Source organism: Carettochelys insculpta, chromosome 23, assembly GCF_033958435.1.
Source record: "Carettochelys insculpta isolate YL-2023 chromosome 23, ASM3395843v1, whole genome shotgun sequence".
Taxonomy (NCBI): domain Eukaryota; kingdom Metazoa; phylum Chordata; order Testudines; family Carettochelyidae; genus Carettochelys; species Carettochelys insculpta.
The window spans coordinates 4,149,954-4,161,018 of NC_134159.1; the positions used below are offsets into that span (position 1 = coordinate 4,149,954).

Here is an 11,065-nt window from a genome sequence, read left to right on the forward strand (position 1 = left end):
AGGTCCAGTATTGACTCCCGAGACTGGGGACACCTGGTTTGTATCTACTTCTTCCTGAGGGATTGAGAGGAAGACTCTGGTCACACCAGGTCTAGGAGGCAGGGGTAAGAATTACACCTGTATTACACTTCTTTCCTATAGGAATTGAGGGAAAAGACTCTGGTTCCACCAGGTCTAAGAGGCAGGGGTGAAAATCACACCTGCAATGTGCCTTTCTTGTGTACACATTAATTGTATTAGTTTAAGCTAGCTAGTTTGTTTAATACTTAAGTTAAATTGTGTTTGTTTTCCCTTTTAAAACCATGTTTACTAACTGTTTCTAGCTATAAACTACTAAAAACCATCAGCCTGTCAATCAAACTGTGAGACACCCTTATCTTATCTGTAAAATGCGTTTGCTATTTAGTTCTATTAGGGAACTGAGGTCGGCCATTACCTTTGCATAGAACTGCAGAAAATCATTATCCTGCCTGTCAAACCACAGGGGGTCCTTACCTTAATTGGAAAGCTGCAGTCAGCAATTACCTTTCATTGGACACTAGCAACTGCAAGAAAATCATTATCCTGTCACTCAAACTCAGTGGTCATCTTGGTTTCATTCATAAAATTGGGCGGTCAGTTTAAAAACCCCTTTTACTGGCGGCAGCCACTTCTGTCTGAAAAACTGCTGCTGGCAGTTTCCTATCAACCGCTGCTAAAGTTATAAACAAAAATTCACAATTTTTGTACTTTAATCATCTGTCTTAGTTGAACTGTTTGTCTTTGTACAAATAAAGAAGTAATTAAGTCTCTAATAGCATTCCTCTTGCTGCTGTACCCGAACTAAACACAAACCAAAGAACCCAGCCTGTCCGGGCTGCTTAGCCTGGTTACTGGTGCGGCATCACACACTTTGCCTCACCGGACCTTTAGCTGGCACCTGGGCATCGGCTCACACACTTGCATGGTCTTTACCACTGAAGTAGGTAGTCCTAAGTAGTCTTTGGAATCCAGTGCAGTTTCATACCTGCCTACAATACAGGTGAACAACTGTCTTGCTCTAGCTGCTGTCAGACAAAGAGAAAAATGGGCATGTGCAGGATTGCTTGGGTGCAGTGATATATAAGTAGAATTGTGAAAGCATGACCTGGATCTCTAAAAAGTCTGTTTATTCTTCTTGCCCAGACCTCCTATGAGCAAGTGTTAGAGACTAATTGAACATGTATGAAGAAATGTGGCAAAGTCAAACCTCTAGTTTCTGCAGGCTATTCATTTAAAATCAGTTACACCCAGGAAATCTTTACTAGTCACAGGATCACATTTAAAAGTTTATTTAAAATTGTTTAAATGTAACACCATACACACATTTCAAACAGTAAATTGATAGTAGTTGACCCTGTATTTGTTTTATAACTTGTCTTTTTTTTTTTTCCATCACTTCCCTTAGATTAGTCCTGCTGTATGTCATGTAATTAGCTGATCTGTGAGGGAAGCACAGATTGTATCAATGTATAAAATCTGCAGTAACTAAAACAATACCTGTCACATACTGTAGTTTCTACAGACATTGCTCACTGAATTTTTTCATTGTAAAGTTCTTCAGGGCACTATTTCAACAGATGTAATTGATACTGTTTATTTCCTTTATCCTAGCCAAGATATTACTTTGAGTAGTTGTATTAAAGTAGAGAAGGTTTGAAAGTCATCTGGACTCCTTGTAGAGGAGGAAGCATTAACTGCAGTAGCAATTTACAGAACTTTGGTCACATTTCACAACTAAGTATTCAAATGGGTGGGAAGTCACCATTTAACAGCATAGCTTCATTCAGAAATAACTGAGCACTTCACTTACGGAGATGGTTTATTCTTTATGCTATGCTCTGGCATACTGAACACAACAATACATGCACTTCTGCTACTGGAACCAGCCCTCTCTCACTAAGTTCACAGCAGAAGAATTCACTGTTCTTCTGTGTGAAATTAATCGTACAGTTTGTTCATTCTTCCCACTACTCCTGGAATTTTCATAGTGAAACATTTCACTGTGTTCCCAATAAGGATTGCAACTAAGTTCTGATAGTCACGTGTACCTCTGAAGATGACTGAAATGCTTCTAGCTTAGCCATCTACATTCTTCTGTAAAAGCCAACAGACGAGAGTGCCACCAGTTGCAGCATCATGTAGCACTTGTATTTTGGTGTCATGTTCTACGGGCCTCAATGGCTGGACTGTGAATATTTGCATGTTATCACAGTAAAGAGCAAATATTCTACCAGCCAGCTTTGCAAAAGATTGGTTTGGCTGTCAGTGAGGCAAAAACACAGAACGTGTTTCACCTGTAATAAAGTAGCCTGTTTATTTGGCAAGCTGTCCAGTCAGGTAATGGAAGTCTTTAACTGAGTGTTCAAACTCAGCTACAACTACAATACATGGACTAATGTTTTTATACTAAAAAAATGAAGCTCTTTAGCACATGCACAGCAGCAGCTTTAATACAAAAACACAGGACCAAGCCATTTTATATGCTAAGAGGGTTCACCCCACTTTTCCCCCCTGAACTAGAACATCTCTGGAAGAGCCCCAACAACTGAAGGAACAATCTGTTAGGTAAATAACAGGCCCAGCAGAACTCCTCTCGTATATATTTACCCAAAACTAGAGCAGCTGACAATTGCTCAGGTTAATACAATTCAATCTAAAAGTGTTAAACATAGCAACAGCAGACAGCAGTGAAATTTAGAGTTACAGCAGACCGTTTCCTAATTTAAAGGTGTGCATCACACTCAGCGAGCTAGAGAACAGAAGGATGCTAATGAGTTTTTTGGTTTTTTTTTAATTCTTTTTCTATCATATGTAGTCCTAACTATGACCTTCCTTTTGTGAGAAGGCAAAGCAGTCAGTCTTGAGGCACTGATGTTATACAGGAATTATTTGGGTTTTGAACATATTTTACCCTTGACCTTGTACTTTTAACACATACCAACAGTGTGTTTACTCTCAAACTCAGTTTGTGTTACTGCTTTGAGGCTGTTGTTCTTTGTATTGACTGTTGAAGCTATTCTTGCAGTTAATAAGCTACTTTATTATGAAGATCATTACAATAGTTGTGAGGAATCAAAATGGAAAAGGTAGGAATAAAACCAGCACTGCTTGTATCTTCCCAGCTACCTGCATTATTCAGACTCAAGCTCCATTCAGGGAAGTGGTGCATTCCTAGAACAAAACCAGAGAAGATGAGACAGGCCTCTCACCACCAGAAGAGAAGGTTTTCACAAAAGACTAGAAACTCTCTGAGAAACCACTTAGAAATACTATACCCAGAAGCTGGTGCCCACTTAGTCAATTGTGGTTGTACACATGGAAAAATATACTCTTTTTAAGAGGTGTGTACATACTTTAAAATAAAGAAATACTTCAGAACACTCCATTTATATACAAGTCAACTTCAAGGGAAATGTTTGGAAGACAGCAAGACTAAGGAGTAGATGACTGAAACAGATCAGGCTGGTTCAGTTCTTAGACCGCTCACCAAAGGGAAGTCCATGGCATCCAATGGGTGTTAACATGTGAACAGGTGGCAGAAGTTGTGCAAGAATCATTGCATTCAGAGATCTCCATCTTGCTCTTCCTGCAGGATACACAACACTGACTTGTGTGGGATTCCACACTCTTGCAGGGACTTCGTAAGGTCAGGAAAGCTTCTCCGAGGCACTTCCATAGTTTCAACACTACAATGTTTGTATTGGGTTGTGTTCTTTTGTTCTGCCACAGCAAGGACTGTCTGAAGGCTGTCTGTAGGCCTGAAATGATGCTCAAATCTTTGACCAGAAGGAGACCTAACAGCAAGCAGCAATCTTGGCTCTTTCTTCAATGGCTCCTCCAAATTCAAAACTGATGTTGAAGAGCTTTCATCTCTTGTTTTCCTTAATGGCATTTTTCCAGAAATGGGAAGCTGGACATTTGAGTATTCTGCTCTATCCCCTTCATTCTCTGTCTTTATATCAGTGGATTTTCCCTCTCTGGGAAGGGTTTTGTATGGCTGCTCCTCCTCCTGTCTGCTACTCATTTTCAGTTTGTTGGTCTGTTCAATCACTGTTTCCACAGCACTGTTCCCCAATCCCTTCCTGCCAATAGAGGGGAGCACTCTGTACTTATTTAAGGATGATGAGGTTCTCAAGGGCACTTGCTGGAGGAGCTCTGGAATTTCGTCAGGAGACACCTGCCCTGACTGGTAAGATGGTTTGGTAGATGATGCTCGTTGATTGCTTGCTGCTTCATAGGGAGCTGCTGGCTGAGGAGAGGCTGGCACTCTATAAGAATAGGCCTCCACACTATGGGAGTAATTTAAGCTTGACCTTGTGCGTCCCTTGGCAGATTTTGGCCTGGTGACATGCATATTGATGGTGTCTGGCAGCCAAATGAAAGCTTCTGCTGTCCCCACAGTGCTGTTGCATTCAGATGGTGCTATGTTCAGAGATTTTACTGTGGCCATTGCTTCTCAAGAAACCTGCAGTGGGAGTAACAGAAGAAAAAGTTACAGGAATCAGTCAAAAACCCTCTACAACATTTTAGTTCAATAGAATACCCCTGGTTTCGGACTGTGCTGTTTAACATTACAGTAGGATATCAGGATGTGCAGATTTCTTGTGTAGGGAGATTACAGAACAGGATTTGGGCTGTTTCACGTACCAAGTTGGTGGCATGTATTCTCAGATGCTCGCTTTGTAACAGCTCATGGTTTCTTGGTGTACGGAACAGGCCCATATGTCTGTAAAACACCATGTTCACCTTATAATACTGTAGGAACAAACAAAACTGGGTTTCCCATGAGAGGATCCCAAAGTGCCTTACAAGCTACATACTGGCAAATTTCCCCATGCAGCATGGTACTCAGTTCATTAAGATCAGAAGGATAAGTGGGTGAGTCAGCCCTGTTGGAATCAAAACCATGCTTCTTGGGAAATTCAAATATTAAAGCCCGATAATAAAAACCAGTTTTAAGTCTGTTTACATGGTATATGCTGTACATTAACGTTTGCAGAGCACAGTATCTAATGCGCTGCTAAGTGTGTTTACTGCTCTTCAGAGATTTAAAGTAAGGGGTGCCTTTGTTTATTTTAATAGATAGATGGAGTGGGGTATTATTTATTATGCATCTTATAATTGCATCTAGTCATCAGCTGGACTTGGGGCCCACTAGTGTTAGGCACCAAGCGCTTGCAGCCTGCAACTGCCTCAGACAGCTCATTATATGAACAGAGGAGACACAGTAAGGGTGGGTGAGAGAAAGTGTTATTATCCTTACCCAAGAAGATCACAATACTTTCTGACAGAGCTGGGAACTTAATTGGAATGGAACCCAGAGCTCCGAAATCCCAGATCAGTATTTTATGCACAGTCCTTCCTCTCCAAGGGATGTCTCCACTGTAGCTTTAGCCCATGTCCCCAGATCTCATTATCATTCACACACAACCATCCAGCATGTGCTTATTTTGCATTTTGAACCCATGCTTGCTTGCATGGCTGGGGACATGGGCTGTAGCTCAAGCCGTGCTTTAGCTATGGTTGGAACTTGCCCATTTTCCAGTACAGATGCAGGCACAGTCATGCCCTATATTCCTCTATTCTTCCCACAGTTCCCCTTCTCTCCCCCCAGGACAAAAAGCAAGCTCTTCCACAGCTGACAAAACTGACTATGAAAGGATCCTAGCACATCGCAGCACAAAGGCTCAAGGGCTCTGCCCCTGGATACGCATGATGGTGTAGAGAGGCACTGGGCGGGCCTTGTCGTGGGAATGCCCGTATCCAGGCTAGGCAAACCTGCATGCACCAAACCACACCCAGGATAACTCCACAGTGTAGCCAGTTGTCAGTTTGTACAAAGATTTGAGTGAAAAATATGTATGCTATTTTTTGTTCTGAAGTGAGACAACTGAGATCTTGTCGTCATTAGCCCCCTCCTTCAAAGGGGCATGCTAATCAGCCCAATCAGAGAATAACAAGGAGGTGCTGCACTGAATATTCAGTACCTCATAAGCATAATTCCCACCACACAAACTTCAAAGTTGCTTGCCACCACTTTGAAGTTAGCAACACTGCTTGCTGCCACTTCGAAGTTAGCAACTTCAAAGTTTGCACAGCAGGAATTATGCTAATGAAATGCTGCATATGCCATGCAGCAACTCATTGCAATTCTCCAATCATGCTCCCTTTGAAGGAGGCAGGTAGTGTAGATGAGCCCTCAGTGTGGCAAGCAAGTGTATGTGGAGGAGCAGATAAGAAATCATTGCTGTTTCTGCATTGCCAATTAGGTTCCCAGTGTGGACTTTTAGGTAAGAATGCTAAATTTTTAAAAGCCAAAGTTTAGTCAGTCTGTAAGTCCTTTGAGCCAATATGGCTGATTCAATCCACTGAAACTTGTTGTAAATGAGGACAACCCCAATTGAGGAAGAAGTCCTGTGGCACCTTCTAGACTGACATATTTTGGAGCATAAGCTTTCATAGGCAAAGACCCACTTCATCAGATGCATGCATCTTTGCCCACAAAAGCTTATGCTCTAAAACATCTGTTAATCTATAAGGTGCCACAGGACTTGTTGATTTTGCAGACACAGCCTAACATGGCTACCCCGCTGATACTTGCAACCCTCATGGAGGCTTCCATATAGGCCTTCTAATGAAGCTGGAGCAGAATTCTGCTCAAAGGCTCTGAACTACAACAGCATATCACTTTACTCCAACAACTCAAAGCAGCCTTAGTCACAGGTGGCCATGGCAGGATCACCATTGAAACAAAGAAGCCTCCAGTGGCATAGAGTCAGAATAACAATGCCTATATGCCTTGCTCTCTGTGGCTTGTAAAGGTGGTTTGGCCAAGAAAAAAGGGGCAAATGTCCGCATGACCTGGCTCTCTCTCGATACCACAATAGCATCTTGAGACCATTGTTACACACTGGCTACCCTAAAAGCTCGGGAATAGCCAGTTGTTAGCAATGGCAGATCTACTTGGATTTATAGCCCTCTCCAGGGAAAGGTGCCCCCACCCCCGCCATCTAACCCACCTTCATCGTCCAATGCCTCTTCTCAAATGCATAAACCTTCTGTTACTCCAAGGGAGATGCCAACATTCGTGTTCCACCGTATTCATCAAATTAACAAGAGTTGGAAAACCCGATGCTCATGGACCTTTTGCCAGTGATGCGTTATTTAACACTTTGTTTCTCCACCTTCCTTTCTCAGTGAAATGGAAATGATCAGTAAATTAAATTATGTCTAGTAAAGACAAAGTACAGTCTCAATGCACAGTGTGCCTTGGCATGCATCAGCTATCAAGCTGTTCTAAAGTACAATGGTCTATCACTCAGCCATATATGTGATCTGTTTATCGACAATAAATGTACAGCCAAACTGGAATAATCTGGACACACAATTTAAATCACCCATAACAGCTTCCTAGGAGTATATTAAAGGGGCAGATGTGTTATTTGGTTTGGAATACCTTCAAATAAACTCCTAGACAGCAAAAAACAATATGAAGACCTAAAAGCCATAGTCTTGCACCCCTTTAAAGAGGGATTCCTAAGTGTGACAAATCAGTGATATCTAGACACATCCTGACTGTGAACAAAATTATGAATAATTCCCCAACAAATTACAAGTAATCCTGTAGCCCCTTACAGACTAACAAATTTATTGGATCCTAATAAATTTGCTAGTCTCTAAAGTGCTACAGGACTGTTTGTTATTTGTGAAGCTACAGACTAACATTGCTACCCTTCCAAGGCTATTTACCCCCAAGAAACTGTTTGCATCTGCTGCATACTGGACAGCATCATTTCATTTTAAGATAAATGTTCATCATTTAAAATTGTCACACCATTCTTTTAAACACTTTAAACCTAAGCTTCTCAGTCAGAGGCCCATATTAAGAGCTGTCCCCTGTATTAATGAGATTTTAAGTAGCTGGAGACCCAAGATAGTAGTTACAGTTTTCCCAGCAGGCATAGAAAATGGAGAGGACAGGGGGTCTCTTTGACCAAATGGGTATAATTACCAAGCAAGCAATCTAATACTCATTTGACTCAACCTTTCTTGAATCTATGCAATTGTTGCAGCATCTAAAGTTTAATCTAGGGTTTAATCCTTATATGGGACACACACTAAGGACAGCATTGGCAAATAGCAGCCCAAGGGCTGCATGCATTGTGCATATGTTTACACAGTTTGTTAAATCAACAATAAATGCACAAACCTCCTTGATTGGTGAACAGAAGCTGTACTGTGATATGAGTACACCAATACTCAAACCTACAGCTGATCTGCTTTATGCTCACAGTTCAGTTACAAGCAAGTGATCACAAATTGGTCAGAATTTGGAATACCAAAGGAGGCATTCTGGGCACCCCTGGGTGCACCTGCCTGTGCTTCCAACTGTGTCCACTAAATTTTCAGGCACTCAGGCTTTGGGTGCCTAACTTCCGTCACAGTGGGTTTGATTTTTCAGCCATCCGGAGCTGCTCAGCACCTCTGCAAGTCCATCTGTTGAAATGTTACACCCAAGCTTTTATAGTAACAGAGAGGAAGCCGTGCTAGTCTATACACTATGGAAACAAAAAGCAGTCAAGTAGCACTTTAAAGACTAGCAAAATAGTTTATTAGGTGAGCTTTCGTGGGACAGACTCAAGTGGGTCTGTCCCACGAAAGCTCACCTAATATACTATTTTGCTAGCCTTTAAAGTGCTACTTGACTGCTTTCTCCTAGCTTTTATGTAGCACTTCTCATTCCCTGACCACAGCTCACAGCCCTGAATCAGTGAAGACACAACCTTTTACAAACGAAGCTAGAAAGTGGAAACTGAGGCGCAGTGACTAGCCCAAGGTTACCCACAAGGTCAGTGGCAGAGCTGGGAACGGCTCTCCCCTACTCCATCCAGTGCTTTACCACCTCGGCGACACGGCCTCGCTTAGAGTCTCAAGTGGGGGGCGGGGAACCCAGAGCGTGTGGTTACTTTTGGAAACGCCACCTCGCTATCTCCTCTCCACGGTGCTCCCCGGGGACCCTGCGCCCCCTCGCAACGTGTCTCTGTCCTGCGGACGCGCGGCCCGGCTGAGGGCGAGGGGCGGGCGGGAGCTGGGTCGGAAGTGGGGATCCACAGGGGAAGCGGGTGGGGTGTACCCAGCTCCCCAGCGGGGGGAGGATCCGGGGTACAGAGTCCCCGGAGAGGGGCCGCCCGGCTGATCCCGTCTCTCACCTCCGCGCAGCTCCATCCGGCGGCCTTCTCTCACTCCCGCTCGTAAACAGCCCCCGTTGCCACGGCAACCGGCCCCGCCCGTCACCCACTTCCGGTAGTGACCGGAACAAAGCCGGACTCCTCGCCCGCTTCCCTCTACTACAGAGAAGGCTGGCTAGAGCGCCCTTTTCATGACCAGTTCCGGCCGGGCACGAGCTGCCGAGGGGAGCGGCCCGCCGCGTCGCCATAGTAACGCCCTGCTGGTGACCGCCCATGGGAAGCCGGGGCGGCGGTTCCGCCCCTTTTTGTGCTGCCCGCCTGGGACGTCGGTGTCCGCAGCCCGGGGCGGGGGAAGGGCGGCTGCCTCCCGGTCTGGGCTGGACCAGCCAGTGATTAGGGAACTGAGCCGCTCGCGGGGGGGCCGGTGGGCGGATATTCCTGCTTAGCACCCCAAGGGGTGGCGCTTGTGTTCACAAGAGCGCGTGCAGCACTAGGGCGCTGTGGGGGGGCACTGGCTGGGCGCCGCTTTCCCGCCATTGGCAGGGGGGCATGGGCTGTGGGACTGGAGCAGTGACAAAGGGCTCTGCGGGCAGCCGCTGCTCGCTCTAGGGGCAGCACGAGGCCTTGGCTGCACTTAAGAGTTGCCAACGCCTGACAGCACGAAGCGAGCACCGGGGTCTTCTCGCTCTCTGACGCCCTGCTCCCTACATTCCCGCACATCCTCCGTGGCTCACCAGCGCCTCTCCCCGCCACACAAACTCACTTTCAGTGGGGTGGGAAGCTGTGGGGTGGGAGGGAGTGAGGGGCTGTAAGTGGGGGTGCACACTTTTCTGCCCCCCCCCCATTTGCATGCTGTCCCTGCTCCACCTCACCCAGAGCAGGCATGCCTTGAACAGCTCATTAGTGTGGGGCTCCAGTGCCCTAGCAGTGCATTGGGGAGAGGGCCAGCCAAGGGATCCATGGCCTACAAGTTGACCACCACTGATCTAGACCATCCCTGAGAGATGTCATTTTAAGAGCAGGTTAGAAACTCTTGTGATGGAGATTCCACAACCTCCTTAGGCAATTTAGTCCAGTGCTTAACCACCCTACAGGCAGTTTTTCCTAATGTCCCACTTAAACCTCCCTTACTACAGTTTTTTTCTCTACAACTTTCCTGAAAAGTGACACCGAGAACGGGACACAGTACTCCATTTGAGGCCTAATACGTGCATGGTAGAGCAGAAGAATGCATTCTCATGTCTTGCTTGCAACACTCCTGTTAGCGCATCCTTGAAGGATACTTGCCACCTGCCCCCCCTTTTTTTTATTTTTTTGCAAGTGTCACATGGTTGACTCATACTTAGCTTGTGGTCCATCACCCCTAGATCTTCTCCTGCAGTACTCTTTCCCAGACAGTCATTTCCCTTTTTGTAGGTGTAAAACTGATTGTTCTTTTCTAAGTGAAGAATTTTGGATTTGTCCTTATTGAATTTCATTCTGTTTACCTCAGACCCTTTGTGTCCAACACACTAACCACATGTAGCTACTTGGCCAGTTGAGTGTGACTAGTTGGCTTGAACAATAAATATATTCAGAATAATGTGTCTAGTTCACTATAGTACCGTAGTGGCTACTACTTCAAAACCAGTTGAACACCACGGCCTCAGACCATTTCTCCAGTTGTCCAGGTTGTTTTGAATTTTAAACCTATCTACTTGCAACCCCTCCCTGTTTGGTATAATCTGCAAACTTTAAAATTTTCTTTCCTAGGGCATTATCTAGATAGTTGATGAAGTTATTGAACAAAACCAGTCCCAAAACTGATTTTTGCAGAACCTAACTTGTTATGCCCTTCCAGCATTACTGTGAACCAG

General features: G+C 44.8%; 1 protein-coding gene across 3 annotated transcripts; it reads right to left on the minus strand.

Annotated features, from left to right (window-relative positions):
- Nucleotides 1-1,373: 1,373 nt before the first annotated feature.
- Nucleotides 1,374-9,301, minus strand: UBXN10 (UBX domain protein 10). 3 transcript variants are annotated; one of them, XM_074975560.1, is made up of 4 exons: nt 9,231-9,244; nt 7,041-7,251; nt 4,669-4,747; nt 1,374-4,486 (listed from the first exon to the last, which is right to left on the minus strand). In XM_074975560.1, the coding sequence occupies exon 4, from the start codon at nt 4,469-4,471 to the stop codon at nt 3,584-3,586; it is 888 nt and encodes a 295-aa protein (XP_074831661.1). In that variant the 5' UTR covers nt 4,472-4,486; nt 4,669-4,747; nt 7,041-7,251; nt 9,231-9,244; the 3' UTR covers nt 1,374-3,583. The 3 variants fall into 3 exon arrangements, with proteins under 3 accessions (XP_074831661.1, XP_074831660.1, XP_074831662.1); XM_074975559.1 differs by lacking the exon at nt 4,669-4,747 and having other exon boundaries at nt 7,041-7,209; nt 9,231-9,301; XM_074975561.1 differs by lacking the exons at nt 4,669-4,747; nt 7,041-7,251 and having other exon boundaries at nt 9,231-9,270.
- Between the last annotated feature and the right edge of the window lie 1,764 nt (nt 9,302-11,065).